This window comes from Erpetoichthys calabaricus, chromosome 10 (genome assembly GCF_900747795.2).
Source record: "Erpetoichthys calabaricus chromosome 10, fErpCal1.3, whole genome shotgun sequence".
Taxonomy (NCBI): Eukaryota; Metazoa; Chordata; class Cladistia; order Polypteriformes; family Polypteridae; genus Erpetoichthys; species Erpetoichthys calabaricus.
The window spans coordinates 9,210,565-9,227,222 of record NC_041403.2 but is presented as its reverse complement, the minus strand read 5'-3'; the positions used below and the strand labels follow the sequence as shown (position 1 = coordinate 9,227,222).

Here is a 16,658-nt window from a genome sequence, read left to right as displayed (position 1 = left end):
ACGTATGCATTAGGGTTAGGGATGCACACTCAGTAAACAGAATCCATGCCACCTTGGACTTCTGAACAGCAGCACACAGGACGACTTCATTTCATGACACATCCATACTTAGATGCCGTGTATGACAGACCACAACGGCTCTGCTCGGATTTGTGCCCTCTGAATGCCGACTCCTTTCAAATTCTGCAGCAATCAAGGTCTCCTCTCTTTGGTCTCCACACACTACTGCTGACTACTGGTATTTGAAGTCCTGTCAGTAGCACTAGGACAGGTTCATCATGATGACCGGCTTGTTAATTGAGCAGAAATAAAATGCAACAACGTACCTAACAACACTGATGACTTCACTTTCCTGTCTTTTATGGACCCCAGGAGACAGTAAAAATAGAACTACGAAACTGGGAGCAAGATGACCCAGCCTGAGTACCATCAGAAGGAGAAATCGCCTTCTCACAATTTACCATCATTAACGTTAGGGGGTTTCCATTCATTCATCTCTTATGAACCTCTCTGCCCTCTTTCTCAGAGTCTCTTAGATTTAAAGGATGCGTTCTTCTTCCTCGCTCGCGTTGCTGCCACATCTCACCCCATCACCAGTACCTGTAGACCACTGCCTTCTGGTCCTGCCTCTGTTATTGTTTACAGTTTTCCTGTACTCTGCTATAATAATATTCTCTTAAACTGTAAAACTTTTTTCAAATGAATCTTCAGAGTCCCCATAACACCCTGACAATATTTATAATATTAGGGTGTGGAAGTGTTCATAGAGTTTATTATAGGGGTATCCTGGGACATCCATATTTCACACCTTTGCTTTTCCTCACATTTCCTCAAAAACATGCAATTTAGGTAAACTGGTAATCCTAAATTGGCCCCATGTAGGTGGCTGTGCGTTGGACGGATGCCCAGATTTGCTCTCATTGCTCCAGGTCACCATGATTCTGACCTGCATTAAGCAGGTTTGGGAATGTCATACTAAGGAAATCCCTAAAGATTAAACGAATATTGGAGTGTGAAGTAACTACATCAAAAATGATGAACAGGAGCCATGGATTACAACCGGGATCCCAAGCCTTTTTATTGTGGTGGTGGGGGCGCAATGCCCTCTACCAGTGCACGCTCCCCAACGTGACCTGACCCGAGCCACTGATTCAGTAACATGGGTAACAGAGCAGAGGTTTGTGGGTATGTCTTCCCATTTCGGTGTTGTAAATGCAAATTGTGCTGGACAGCATGCATGCGTGGATAACCCTGTCAGGATGGGTTCTGATCCCTTAACTGGCCAGGAGGCCATGGCACTGAGTGGGCACAAAGAAAGACAAGATATTCTCTTCCCTTGCCAGAAGATTGATAAAGCATGCCAATGTGCAGGTGGGCACACTGACTTCCTAGCAGGGATGGACCGAAGACCCTTACCCAGTAGGCAGGCCAATAGGATGGAAGGACAGGGAGAGAAGACAACCTGGCAAACTACTTACTCCCCATGACATGTTTTATCCGTGCTTGATCCTGCCTTAAGCTCTCATTAATAAAAAATTTAAAAAATAAATAATAATAATAATAATAAGAAGAAGAACAACAACAACAACATACAGGTCTTCTTACCATCATTCTTATTTATCCTGACTAAACAGATGAACCTAAAATCACACAGTTAACTTACGAATGCTGTCAGGTAAAGTCACAGAGCGGTTTGTGACAAGCAGAGCAGAGCAGAGGCACATCGACGTCAATACTAAGAATCAAGCATATGGCCTTGTGGGGCTCCTCTTCTCTTGTACAGTAAGGTCCTGCTGAACTTAACCTTAATGCTCAACGTATTGCCCACCTGTGCCTGTGAAGCACCCCTCACATTACGGTGGGCCAACAAGCTCTCTGGCTAACAAATATAAAGACTGGAGCCATTTCTACTTATTAAGTTATGCTGATATTTTAGCCTTGAGTTGTCTTGACTGGCATATTAGGTGTTGCCTGTATGCTGGGTCATCTAGTCTTCTGGAGCTCGTTTCGTTAAGGGAGACGGGTGGGCTGGTTCAGCTCATCTGTACAGCTGGATTTGAGCTAAGATCGATATTGGTGGTGAGTTAGGTCATCAATAATTGTGATTGAAAAGGTTTACCAACATGCTTATTTTGAGAGAGATATTCTTAAGTCCATCCATCCATCCATCCATCCATCCATCCATCCATCCATCCATCCATCCATCCATCCATCCATCCATCCATCATTCTTCTAAACCCACTCATCCAGAGCAGGGTCACAGGGAAGCCAAAGTGTTCCAGGAGGAACAAAACCTGGATAAGGCAGCAGCCCATCAGAGACTGAACACACACACAACACACACCAAGGGCCAATTTAGCCCCCATCTAAGTCATATGTCTTTGGACCCAGCACCGACAGGAATCTCATGTGGACACCGGGAGAACATGCAAACCCTGAGTCAGGTTATCAGGGTCTATGTATTGATGAGGCTCACGTAGCAGATTCACCAAGTGATCAGAGCCACCCATTTTCTGCACACTTCATAGTGTCGTGGATTTCATTTTAAATTGATATATTTGCCGTTTTGTGCTCATCAACCTACACTTTCTGTATTGACAATACAGTAAGTCCCCTACATACGAATGAGTTCCGCTCCGAGAGCGTGTTCACAAGTCAATTTTGTTGGTAAGTACAGCAAAGTTTGCCTCAAAAGGACTCAGCTCCTATATAAAACATGTACAATGGGTATAGAAAAGAATCCCCCCCTTCGAAATATTCCCTTTTATTTTCACTTTACAGCCTTAAATGAAAACACACAAACCAATATTTCTTTCCAGCTTTACTTACTCAAAGCAATCTCTAACATCCAAGTGAAAGATATCACAGCTACAGTTCAGAAAAATTATAAAAAATTAAAAACAAGAAATCCTGAAATTAATAAAGGATCACTATGTCAGTATTTTGTTGACCCCCCTTTTACTTTAATGACAGCCTTGAGTCTGTTGGGATTCTTCTCTATCAGCTTTGTACATCTAGATTGATCCCACACAATATTTGCTCCCCACTCTTCTTTACAGTTTAACTGTTCAAGTTCGGTCAAATTGGATGGTGAGCGTTGGTGGTCTGCTATCTTCAGATCTTTCCACAGATTTTCAGTGTGATTGAGGTCTGGGCTCTCACTGGCCACATGAGGACATTCACTTTTTTTTCTCCTTCAGCCACTGTGTGGTCAATATTGCTGTGTGCTTCGGGTCGTTGACGTGTTGAAAGGTGAAAGGCCCATCTTCGACTTTCTGGAAGAGGGTAGCAGGTTTTCAAGAATTTGACAGTATTTTGCTCCATCCATTTTTTCCTTCTACCCTAACGAGAGCCCCAGGACTCCCACAACAGGATGCTGCCCCATCCATGCTTTACTTGTAGGTATGGTGTATTTTGGATGGTGAGCTGCATTGGTGTACCGTTTGGTATTGAGGCCAAATAGTTTGATTTTGGTCTCATCTTTCCGTAAGATCTGTTTCCACTTGGCATCAGAATCTTCAAGGTGCATTCTGGCAAAGCTCAAACGAGCCTTAATGTGGCCTTTCTTGAGAAGTGTGACCCTCTTGAACAAGCCACCATTGTGGAGCGCTTGTGACATTGTTGTCACCTGCACACAATGACCGCTCTTTGCCATCAAATCCTGTAACTCCTTCAAAGTGACCATTGGCCCCTTGGTAGCCTCTCTTACTAGTTTCCTCCTTTCTCTTCCATCCAGTTTGGAGGGACGGCTGGATCCAGGAAGGGTCCTAGTCGTACCAAAAACTTCTTTATTATGGACTTTACTGTGCTCCTTGGGATCGATGAAGCCTTTGAGATTTTTTTGTCTTCATCTCCTGCCTTATGTCTGTCCACAACTCTATCCCTGAGATCTTTTGAAAGTGGCTCGCCACCCATAGTCAGCTGTTTGCTGTCAGTTGCACTACCAAGGAAGGGAATGAATGCTCCAGGAACAGCTTCACTAATCACACTGATTATGATTGATCACAGGCGGAAGGAAGCCAGTAACTACAATGGAAATGGTGGGCACTTACACCTGTTTGAGTTTAGGAGGTGGGGGGGATCCTTTATTCATCTCAGTTTTTCTTGCTTTTTATTTTTTAAAATTCTTCTCAACTGTAGCTGTGATATCTTTCACTTGGATGTTAGAGATTGCATTGAGTAAGTAAAGCTGGAAAAAAATATTGGTTTGTGTGTTTTCATTTAAGGCTGTAAAGCAAAAAAAATGGGAATATTTCGAAGGTGGGGGGGGGGTTCTTTTCTATACCCACTGTACATGTACAGCTGCTTGTACATAAGAAAGTGCTTTTAAAGGTTAATAGTTGTATTTTTTTTATAGATTTCTAGTGCATTTGCACAACAAACAACTGAAAGTTATGTTTTATTCCCATTGTCTTCCATCAGCTGATCTCGGCAGGATAGAACCTGGGGCTTGTGTCTGTGCAGTTGTGTCGGGGGTGTCAGGTGCTGCAACTCCCCCTACAGGTCACATTCTTAATGAGAAGTCAATAATTGCTGATGAAGCACTTACTGCAATGGTTCTCAAACTGTGGGGCAGGCCCCCCTAGGGGGGAATGAAGTAACAAAAAGGGGGGCGCGAAGATGTGAAAAAAGAAAACAAGAATCGAAAATATGAATAATACATCTATTGAAACCAAAACAAATGAACTTAAATTACATTCTGATACTAGAAAAATAAATATAGAGTTAGATAAATGTCGATAAAAGTTAAGTAGGTATAATAAAATATGCATCGATGATATATCATTAATTAAAAAAGAACGAATTTGTATCAGTGGGCTCCTTTCAAAAAAACGATAAGGGGGCACGATTAAAAATGTTATGAAAACTTGGGTTGCAAATACTTAAAGGTTGTGAAATGCTGACTTACTGTTTGAGCCACATTTTAATGATTCATTTTAGTCGTCTCACTAACATTTCCCACCTTTAACTGATTATTTTGTCTTCAACAGCTGCATTCACTGTTCTTAAATATGAGAAGAAGCTGGCGTGATGGAGTTGAAACTCTTAAGAAATTTGACTAAGGAGATGAGACTATTCAGGGCGGCACGGTGGCGCAGTGGGTAGTGCTGCTCCCTCGCAGTTGGGAGATCTGGGGACCTGGGTTCGCTTCCTGGGTCCTCCCTGCGTGGAGTTTGCATGTTCTCCCCGTGTCTGCGTGGGTTTCCTCCGGGCGCTCCGGTTTCTTCCCACAGTCCAAAGACATGCAGGTTAGGTGGATTGGCGATTCTAAATTGGCCCTAGTGTGTGCTTGGTGTGTGGGTGTGTTTGTGTGTGTCCTGCGGTGGGTTGGCACCCTGCCCGGGATTGGTTCCTGCCTTGTGCCCTGTGTTGGCTGGGATTGGCTCCAGCAGACCCCCGTGACCCTGTGTTCGGATTCAGCGGGTTGGACAATGGATGGATGGATGGATGGACTATTCAGTTCATCAAGCCTGTTTGTTCAGCTAATAGCTAAGCTGTCCTTCGTATCTCATCCTGATTCTTCTTGAAGGTTGTCCAGGTTTTTGCTTCAACTCCATGGCTCAGTAGTTTGTTCCAGGTTCCAACAACTCTTTGCATAAAGAAGAGCTTCCTGCCTTCAGGCCTAAATGCACTTCCTCTTAATCTCCACTGATTCACCATTAAGTCGAAGGAATGTTGCTGGATCTCCTTCATCAATGCCACTGACGATTTTGAAGACCTGGATGAGGTCCTCCACACAGTCCCCTCAGCTCGAGACAAAGCAGGTTTAATTCTCTAAGTCTGTCACAAGTCCCATGATGCACTTGGTGGCTCTCCTCTGCACAATTTCAAGTGGTGATAAGTCTTTCTTGGATCATGGTGACCAGAACTGCACACGGGACTCCAGATGTGGTTTCACTAGTGCATTATATACTTCATCATTAGATATGAGGGTCTTCCCCAACTCTCTTAAGACTGCTGTTGTTAAACCCCTGCTCAAGAAAAATAATCTTGACTCCTCCATTTTTGAAAATTTTAGACCAATTTCTAACCTGCTTTTCTTAAGTAAAATTCTAGAGAAGGCAGTCATTATGCAGCTAAATGAGCACCTCAATAAACCTGCTTTTCTTGATCAGTTTCAGTCGGGTTTTAGAACAAATTGCAGTACAGAAACTGCACTCATTAAAGTAGTAAATGACTTGCGGGTAAATGCAGACAGAGGCCGTGTATCTGTTCTCATTCTCTTAGATCTGAGTGCCGCATTTGACACCATTGATCAAAATATTCTTAGAAATTGCCTTAGTCAATGGGTGGGCCTCTCTGGCAGTTGTCTTAAATTGGTTTGAGTCTTACTTAACAGTCATAAAATTCTTTGCTAGTTGTGGTAATTATACTTCAAAGACACACAATATTCTATATGGTGGTCCACAAGTGTCTCTCCTGAGTCCGCAGCTCTTTTCGATCTCCATGCTTCCATTAGGTCAGATTATCTCAAGAGCTACCGCAGCTCTGCTGATGACACACAGCTGTATTTATCAATAGCGCCTGATGACCCTGACTCTCTTGGTTCACTGACACAATGTCTTAGTTGTGTTTCTCAGCGGATGAGTAGTAATTTTCTCAAACTAAATAATTAGAAATCAGAAATCTTAGTGATTAGCAAAAATGGATATAATGAGGGAATTGGAAATAAATTTGATGCATTAGGATTAAAAGTCAAGATGGAGGTAAAGAATATAGGGGTTACTATTGTCTCTGACCTGAATTTTAAATCACATATTAATCACATCACTAGGACAGCATTTTTTCACATACGAAATATAGCAAAAGTTAGACCTCTTAGAACTTTACAAGATGCTGAAAAATGAGTTCATGCTTTTGTTTTCAGTCGACTAGATTACTGTAATGCACTCCTCTCAGGATCACCCAAAAAAGACTTCAATTGATTACAATGAGTGCAAAATGCAGCTGCTAGAATCTTAACTAGGAAAAGAAAATCCGAGCACATGCACCCCAGTCTGAGTGTCACTACACTGGTTACCTGTGCCATTTAGAATTGACTTTAAAATACAGCTGATGGTTTACAAAGCCTTCAGTAATCTGCTCCATCTTATATCTCAGAATGCCTCTCACCTTACACTACAAATTGTAACCTAAAATTTTTATGCACCTAAAATCTGAAATAGCTGACCGATAGAAATTCACCAGACTAATACGGTGGAGCACTTTAAAAAAAACTGCTAAAAATTTGTTACTTTAACATGGCTTTCTCATAGCTTCATTTTAGTTTAACCCTGATATTCTGTACAGTATATGAATTTAATTATCTTTTTATTTTTTCATGGCTCCGAAATCCGTACTAACCCCTACTTTCTCTTCTGTGGTGCCGATCTGTGCCACCACCACCACCTGATCAGGGCACCGTGCAGTCCATACATTGATGGATTGAAGGCCAGAAGTCCACATGACCGTCATCATCAAATTCCTTCACGTGAAGCCTGAAAACCATGAGGACTTACTGAGATCATTGATGTTAGGTAGAATGCCCAGTGGGGGCTGGCCGGGTGGTCTTGTGGCCTCAGAACCCCTGCAGATTTTTTTGAGTTTTTTTTCTGTCTTCCTGGCCATTGGACCTTACTTTATTCTTTGTTATTTAGTATTGCCTAATTTTATTTTTATATTTTTTCTTTTTCCTTTCCTCATCTTGTAAAGCACTTTGACCTACATCATTTGTATGAAAACGTGCTATAGAAATAAATGTTGTTGTTGTTGATCATAATGTCCCTAACTCACTAGCTCTGAAATGAAATCTGTTACTTATAATGACTATTTTCCAATTAAGCTACTGGGTTGGAACAAACACCTACAGTCACTTCAGGACTAACATTTCCCCCCATTATTGTAGAACAATAAAATGTGAGAACCTCCAAGGGTTTGGCAGCTTTTTCTAGGCAGTATAGTTCACTGGTGCCTTGATTTTGATTTGGCTTTGAACTGAGATGGTTTAGCTCGACAGTTAGACTTAACCCAGGTCAACCATATCTAGACTTGAGTTGATTTAGCTCTACCTTTAGGCTTAATCTGGTTAAACTGCATAATAGACTCGCTTAGGACAAAGTGGGCATTGCCCATTCTGCTAGGTGTTTGTGGCACACCAGGCCTGTTAAGAAAGCAGATTACACAGGAATGCAGGCACCCAGCTGCACAAACCTCCCACTTGCATTCAGGACTAAGTGACTAAACTCCAAATTCTATGAGAATCTGCTTGGAGTTTATCTGATAACAAATCGGAGGTGACATGACATTTCTCCGGAGGCCCCTTTGCAGACTTCTTGAGTTGGAAGGCACAAAATGGACTCAAGCAAGAACAAGGAGCTATAATTCAAGGGATAACGACTAGGATGGACAGAAGAACTTGCCTATTAGAAGACACTGATTTGTTAAATGGAAGTGACTTTAATTCAAACAGGAGAAGGTTCAGCCTTCCTTTATGCACCCCACCTCTCAAAGTAAGTGAGAAGAAGCAAAGAGAGGAGAGAAAGGCAAGTTAAGAGAAGTTAAGGGATACTTTCAGGGAGGGGCAAACATGCAAAATGATCTTCTGAAGACCCAAGAAGTTACGAGCCGCTTTTTCATGGAGAGTCGATTCCGACAAACTCTTCTCTTTTGTGAACCTGAGAGTGGAGACCCAGTCTGCCAAGCCAAAGCTGTGTGCCAGTAGTCTGACGAGGCTTAGGAGCAGCCATGAACGTCAAGCATCTGAACTCTGGGGCCAGAATGAGTAAAACACCCTCTCCCTATGAAGTGGCAAAAGGAAGCCGAAGGCGAGCTGAGGAAGCAGCAGCAAGGAGAAAGAGCGCAATCCTCCGTCTGAACCCGAAGCAACAACAAAGCAACATCTCCACAAAACATTGGACTTCATCCATAAAGACATGGCATCGTGAAACGATTGATCTGATCCAAGACAAAGTAGAACTCTAAATACCAATAAACAGCTGGCCTATGTGTTGTGTTATATTTGTCAGTCTGCGTCCAGTCTTATACCTCAATATATATGCATTTATCACACTTCTGTAATCCTTGTGTTTATCAATAAATCATATTATTTTGTTTTTTAAAAACAAGTGTACCTCAGTTACCTTGATGTACAGTAAGTCTAAAGACCGGAGACCCCCTCCTACAGCAGAGAAAGGTACGGTAAGTAAAGTAAGGGCCTTGCCGGATTATTGGATTAATTACCAACATTTCTGAAGGCAAAACTCATAATTAATTAACAAAGTTAAAATTTCTTTTTCAAATCCTATGTTATTATGGAGTCCCTGGGTGAGCATATTATGGATTATACAAAAATCCTGCATTATTATGGAGACCCTGGGTGGGCACCTTATGGATTAATAATCATCAAAAATCCTGTATTATCATGGGGTCCCTGGGTGAGCATTTTACGGATTAATAATCATCAGATTTTCTAAAAAATTATGGGGTCCCTAGGTGGGCATTTTAAGGGTTAATAGCCATCAAAAATCCTGCATTATTATTGGGTCCCTGGGTGGCAATCTTACGGATTAATAATCATCAAATATTCTAAAAAATTATGGGGTCCCTGGGTGGGCACCTTATAAATTAAAAATCATCAAAAATCCTACAGTATTATGAGGTTCCTGGGTGGACATTTTATGGATTAATAATCATCAAATGTTCTGAAAAATTATGGGGACCCTAGGTGGGCATTGTATGGATAATAATCATAAAAAATCCTACATTATTACTGGGTCCCTGGGTGGGACTCTTACGGATTAATAATCATCAAATGTTCTAAGAAATTATGGGGTCCCTGGGTGGGCACCTTATAAATTAATGATCATCAAAAATCCTACAGTATTATGGGTTCTTCTGCGTGGGGCCCTTATGGATTAATAATCATCACAAGTCCTACAGTATTATGAAGTTCCTGGGTGGACATTTTATGGATTAATAATCATCAAGTGTTCTAAAAAATTATGGGGTCCCTGGGTGGACACCTTATCAATTAATATTCATCAAAAATTATTATGGGTCTTCTGTGTGGGTGCTTCATAGATTAATAATTTTCAAAATCCTACATTATTATGGGGTCCCTGGGTGGGCGTCATATGGATTAATAATCGTACAAAATCCTACACTTGCTTCTGTGAATACACACTGAGCTAATTCACCAGTGTCTTAGTCTTGATGTGGCTTTTCCATACAGTTTGACATGAGGTGGTCGTGTTGTGGTTGTAAAGCTAGGGCTGATGTGGTGGTCTCTGCAGGTCACTTTGACTATCACACCCAGCTGGTTTACACGTGTCTTGATCGTGTGCAGGCCTAAAGCCTGAGTTCAGCTGCTTTTGACCTTCTCAAGCCGTATATAAGACTTGCTAAACTGAGATGGACAGCTGACCAGTACCTTAGCCATCAGATGACCTCGACCCAAAACTCAACTCATTTAAACTTTACATGAGACTCGTTGACAGCGTCTGAGCTGGTGTGCCCCAAGCAGTGGATTCAGAAAACATTCGGATCACTTCACATTCAAATTCATTTTAGGAAAGAAATTATTTGTATTAGGTTATCTAAGGGTGTACAATATTTATTTCAATGGGCAGTTATGATACCTCCTACTTCTTAAAATCAATTCTATATTTTAAAAGGTCCTATTATAAAATTCAGACTGTGTTTCAGCATACAGTGGCTTCAGATTCATCATACAGTGTGTTGTAAATTTTATTTTACTCGGATTCATTTGTCATTTTTGTCCATCATCCTACATTCGCCATCCCATAACGACAAAGTGAGAATACGACTTCAAACATGTTTGGAAATTTACTAAAAAATCAAAAACTGCAGTCTCTGCAGAGGTTTATCAGACCTTTTTGCGTTGGCACACCAACTCCATATTGCTTTGCTTCAGTTCTCCTTGAGATGTTTCTAGAACTTGATTGGAGTCCACCTGTGACCAACTGATTTGATTGGACAGCATTTACAAAGGCAGGTGTAGACCTGTGGGTAGAAGGCCCCACAATTCGCATTGCATGTCAGGACAAAGAAGCCAAACCATGAGGTCCAAGGAAGTCTCCGTAGACCTCCATGGTCAAATTGTGGTGAGGCAAAGATTAGGGCAAGGGGATGAAACCATTTCTGAAGCTTTCTAGGAACTCTTCTTAGAGTTGGCTGTCTGGCCAAACTGAGGAACTGGATCAAGAAGGGCCCTGGTCTGGGAGGTGACCAAAGACCCAGTGGTCACTCAGCAGAGCTTTAGGAGTTGGGAGAACCTCTCAGAAGAACAATCATTTATGCAGTGCTCCATCAATCAGGCATTATTGGTAGAAGGGTAAGATGGCATCTCTCAAGTAAAAAGCATTTAAGTGACTCTGAGAACATGAAGAAAAAGATTCTATAGTGTGATGAGAGATAAATGGATCTCTTTGGACAGAACTGCAAACACTATGGCACTGCTCATCACCTGCTGACTGTCATCCCTATGGTGAAGCGTGGTGGTGGAAACATCATGCTATGTGGGTGTAGGGACAAGAAAACAGGACAGGATTGCGGGAAGGATGACTTCAGCCAAATCCAGAAAAGAGGTCCTCGAAGAAAACACCTTTCCAGGGTGCACACCACCTCAGACTGGGGTGACAGCGCACCACTCAATGACCTGAAGCGTACAGCCAAGATGATACTGGAGTAGCTTTGGGATAAGGTTTCCTTGAGTGGCCCAGCTAAACCCCATAGACCAAGTAAGAAGGGACCCAGAAGATGAACCAATCTACAGGGGCTTAAGAGGGTCTGCCAGGAAGAGTGGGGGAAACTGTCCAAATCAAGGGGCACCAAGCTTGTAAAGCCTCACCAAGAAGACTCAGAGGTGGCAGTCCTGCTAAAGGGGCTCCTGCAAAGTACTGAATTAAGGGTCTGAGTATTTCTGTGATGGAGAGATTTTAGTTTTGATTTTAAATAAATTTGCAACTCTTTCTGAAAACACGTCTTCACTTTGTCATTATGGATTATTGACATGTAAACAGATATGCAGAAATGTCAAATGTGTCTATAAAAATAAACACTACAACACAATAAAGTGTATAGAATGTGAAGAGGTCTGAACATTTTCTGAATCCTCTGTAGATCTACAGCTGGTTTGCTGCACCTTCAGACGAGACCTGGTAAAGTTGGTTTTTAGTCTTTAAAGCACAGAATTGCGTTGTTTTTGGCCTTACCTTGGCTTTTGATAAATATTGTCTTCCGTTCTGAAGGAGGTCCCAGACTCTCGCAGTTGACAAGTATCACTTCCACCTCCACATTGATGTTGTATTCCATATTGGGAAACTTGGCTGAGCGGACCTGTACTGGGAAGCGCTTCTCCTGGTTTACCGTGTCCTTGGATGGTCCATAGAGCCTAACTCTGAATCCGGTGGCTGAGCTGTTGTCCACTGGGAGACTCCAGCTGAGAGCAAGAGTGTTTCTGTCTTCTACTGTGAGAAGGTCGATTACTGGTTTCACCGTGGGCTCTGAGAAATAAAACAAAAATAATGCAAGATTCGAGGCAGGAATCCGAATTTGACCTTTTCAAGGTATTTCAGCTTCTTACCAGATCCGAAAGACACGTCTGTTGCAGAAACTGGAAACATTAAATTGGTCAGATATGAGTGTGTGATTTGGCCCAACGTTGTGGCCTGCCTTACACTTGAGGGATCAGAGATTGCTTTTAGGTCCTCAACATCCAGGAATGTAAAAAAGAAGACCAGAATTTGGTGTGACTGGCAGTTACAGACACGGTGAAAATGAATGTGAGGCCTCCAAACTGTCCCACAAAAGGCAGTCCAGGATGTTCACCATCTGATACCCTCCTTAATCCAGTTTACTCCATCTGCTAACCACTGGTTTCCAGTAGTTAGTAGGCCTCAAAAAAATGGGAAGCTGGCTTAAAAGTTCAAATTTAAAGGAAATGTTCTAAAAATATATCAAAAGGATCCACAAGGGGGAGGATAACCATAAACCACCAGCAACAAAAGAATCTTTATGAATGGAAATTTATTGATCAAAATAGAGGCAATTGAAGTGGTTCTGGCATCTGATACACATGCTTCCTGGACGCCTCCCTGTGGAGGTTTTATGGGTATGACAAGCTGGGAGGAGACCCCAGGAAAGACCCAGGGCTTGGTGGGAGGATTATATCTCCCAGATAGCCTGGGAAAGCCTTGAGATCGCACAGTATGAATTGGCGAGTGTGGCTGGGGAAAAGGATGTTTGGGCCTCAATGCTACTGTAAGACTGATAAGCGGTGGAAAATGAATGAATGAATGCTCAAAAGAGCAAAAAGGCACACTCAAGCAAACAAGTCACAAAACTCAATCCAAGAACCTAATAAGAACTTGAAAGACCCAAACAAAAAGTGCAATGAAAGATCTTTATAAGTGCAAGATTTGCTTTTCAGGACAAAAAGCTCTATTAGGCATCGAAGCTCTGAAGAACACAAATGGCCCAGCAGGGAATGCCTATAATGACAAAGGCAATTCAAGTACAAACAAATCCCAATCACATATCCAGTAAAACAAAGTAAAAAAACAGAGCACGGAAGTCGAAAATCGAGAGAATCACAATATAATCAAATACCAAAATACACAGGAGAATTCAAACCCCACCATGAGTGCATTCAATGAACCGCAAGGGACTGTGGGTGGTCCCCACCTTTATAGGGCTGAGGGTGGTCCCTCGACAGTGATGAGCATATGACCCCACCTTTTGAGAGACCACCACCAACCCACACGGACCATAACAGAATAGATAAAGAAACTAAATAATACTGTTAACATTGAACAAAATGAACATAAAAATAGCATTTGAACCCCAGACAGGGAGGATTCCTGGCTAAAACAGAAACCAGCTGAAATATCTATTAAAAGTCTGAAAATCTGCAAGAAAACAATACTTATGAAAGACCTCAAACAACATCAGTACTCAACTGCTAAGCTCTATGTCACATCAGACGACTTTTCCCCTGATCTTCAGTCGAAGCCTTCATTTACAAAATCTTAGCCATTCGGTGGCAGTCGGTGGCGCACTCCATTGAAGCCGATCATTTAACGTGACATACCTAACAAATGACACCAACTGTTGTGTGACCAGCTAAGATGAAATCAAACAGGCTCAATTTTCTCTTTGGTCGGAGGGGCATGCAAGAGTTGAGAACCAAATGCATAGAATGACGGGACAAAGACAAGGCTGAATGCACCCCAACTACTATCCATCCATCCATCCATTATCCAACCTGCTATATCCTAACTACAGGGTCACAGGGGTCTGCTGGAGCCAATCCCAGCCAACACAGGGTGCAAGGCAGGAAACAAACCTCGGGCAGGGCGCCAGCCCACCGCAGGGCACACACACACACACACACACACACCAAGCGCACAATAGGGACAATTTAGGATCGGCAATGCACCTAACCTGCATGTCTTTGGACTGTGGGAGGAAACCGGAGCACCCGGAAGAAACCCACGCAGACACGGTGAGAACATGCAAACTCCACGCAGGGAGGACCCGGGAAGTGAACCTGGGTCTCCTAACTGCGAGGCAGCAGCGCTACCCACTGCACCACCGTGCCACCCCAACTATTATCTCTTTGTAAAGGGCTAGTACAGCGCCGGCTCCATCAGGCAAAACAGGGGATGAGGACCTCACAAACAGAAGAGAAGCTCGTCTGTCTGATGTCTCGTATTTTACATACCGTAACAGAAGCGAAAGATGAAACAAAGGGCAGGGATTACTGTTGAACCCATGGCAGCTGTTAACCTTTCATAAAGCGCTGGCTTCACCAGGCAGCATGCTATTGACTGTCAGCAAAAGGAGCGAGCACGACAGTGCTGAAAGATCGATGCTCAGTCGGTAAATGTGACATGGGCTGTGATTTGCAGTCATGTAATTTGACGGGGTGCAGCGATGAGATCAGAGACAACTTGACATATCGCACAGCAAGAAGCTGTGTAATATGACATGAGCTTAAGCCTCACTTCTGACTGGAAATAATAGACAGAAGGAGGGGCCAGCAGCAGTGATGTCAGGGTGGCCCCGCCTCCTGGGGCTCAATCCAACAAAACAAGGCACATTCAAGGGAAACAGAACAAATGATAAGCAAAACTAACAAAGACATGAAAAATAGTAACTTAAAATTAATAAAAATATGCAATATACAGTATATAAATTCAAACTGATACATAACAGAATTGGTGGGTAAATAAATAATAAAGAGAATTTTTTGAATCCCTCCATCTTGTAGACAGTCATGGTGGGACTGGAAATGGCGACTCACTTATTTTATAGTTGTGTACCTTTCATCTAATGATTATTGAATTATTATCTTACATAGAGTTGAGGCCTTTATCCAAGGCAGCCTACAAGACCAGGATTCATAATAATTATTTACAGATATCTTTTATACTTGGAGAACAAGCAGGTTAATATGGAGGAATATTCTGGTCAAAATTAACATCTCAACGCAATAAAGTGAGCAGAACACAAAGGAGTCTGAATCCACTATAAAATGGAATGAAGTGGTACATGGGACGACCTCCTCGTTTCCTTTTGAATCCCGACCAAGTGAGCCAATTTTTACACTGCCAGTTATCGACAAAGGACACGTTTCCTCTTGGGCATTAGAAAAGTTCAGAATGGGGTTGGTAATTTACCTGGACAGTCTGTCTTCAGGATGGCTTCTGGACCTTCCTTCCCTTCGCCTCCTTCACCAGGCCGAGTGAGCTGGACTCGGATTTGATAGCTCGTGGAAGGTTTGAGGTTGAACAGTTTTATTGGCTCTGTGTTGTCCACTAATCAGATGGAGAGAGAGACAGAGAAAGAGAGAACTGTTAAACAGAGGAACAAGATGGAAGAAAACATGATAGAGATCCTCACAGTGAAGCAGGGTTGGATTTCGGAAGGGAACGTTGAGTGGATAAAGTAGGAAAACAAGATATATTTACATAGGATATGAGCTATAAATAAAAAGGTCCTGGGAAGCCATGGTTGAAAGAAGAAGCAGCTGAAGAGCTCAGAGGAACCTGGGCAAGTGCAAAGAGCAAAAGAGCAGCCATGTTATAGGCAGCCATGGTTCACTGTAGTTAGAGTCATTTACCTCTGATCTCAAAAAACAGATTTCTTCAAAATCCTGCAAACCTGCTACAAAACCCCATCCCACTCCTGTCCCCTAGAGACCTTTCTCCAAACAAATTGCTCAAGTAGTGTCATAAAGTTTGGTTGAGACACCCTTCTTGTGGTCATGGGTGCTTCAGCTCTAACCTATGATGGAGGACCAAGACGCGCCACTATCCTTGGGCTTATAGTGAAGCCGCGTAGAAACAATCGGTCCGTCTCCTTGGTGGTCATCTCCTGGCTCAACCACCAGGTATTTGCTGCTCTTCTCCAGCAGCCTGGGTGGCTTTGTTGGGACGGGGGGCACTGCAATGAAACAAAAACAAACAAGGGTGTCACTCTTGGGGAATTCACAATAACAGCAGGCCAAAGAGGAGCACCGACATTAGAACATTAGAACACTCTAGACGAGAACAGGCCATTCAGCCCAACAAAGCTCGCCAGTCCTATCCACTTATTTCTTCCAAAAACCCATCAAGTCGAGTTTTGAAAGTCGCTAAAGTCTTACTGTCTACCAC

At 42.6% G+C, this 16,658-nt stretch overlaps 1 protein-coding gene and 1 long non-coding RNA gene across 3 annotated transcripts in view; one reads left to right on the top strand and one right to left on the bottom strand.

The window, feature by feature from the left end:
• tie1 (tyrosine kinase with immunoglobulin-like and EGF-like domains 1) overlaps positions 1 to 16,658 on the bottom strand; it is a 228,931-nt gene that overhangs the window by 117,975 nt on the left and 94,298 nt on the right. For both annotated transcript variants that reach the window (XM_028810856.2, XM_051932702.1), the window contains exons 10-12: positions 16,288 to 16,446; positions 15,681 to 15,818; positions 12,213 to 12,503 (exon numbers count right to left, since the gene is read on the bottom strand). In XM_028810856.2, coding sequence (XP_028666689.2) covers positions 12,213 to 12,503; positions 15,681 to 15,818; positions 16,288 to 16,446 — 588 coding nt within the window. The remainder of the gene's footprint in view (positions 1 to 12,212; positions 12,504 to 15,680; positions 15,819 to 16,287; positions 16,447 to 16,658) is intronic.
• LOC127529390 (uncharacterized) overlaps positions 1 to 16,658 on the top strand; it is a 706,297-nt gene that overhangs the window by 639,303 nt on the left and 50,336 nt on the right. The gene's annotated exons all lie outside the window — the stretch shown is intronic.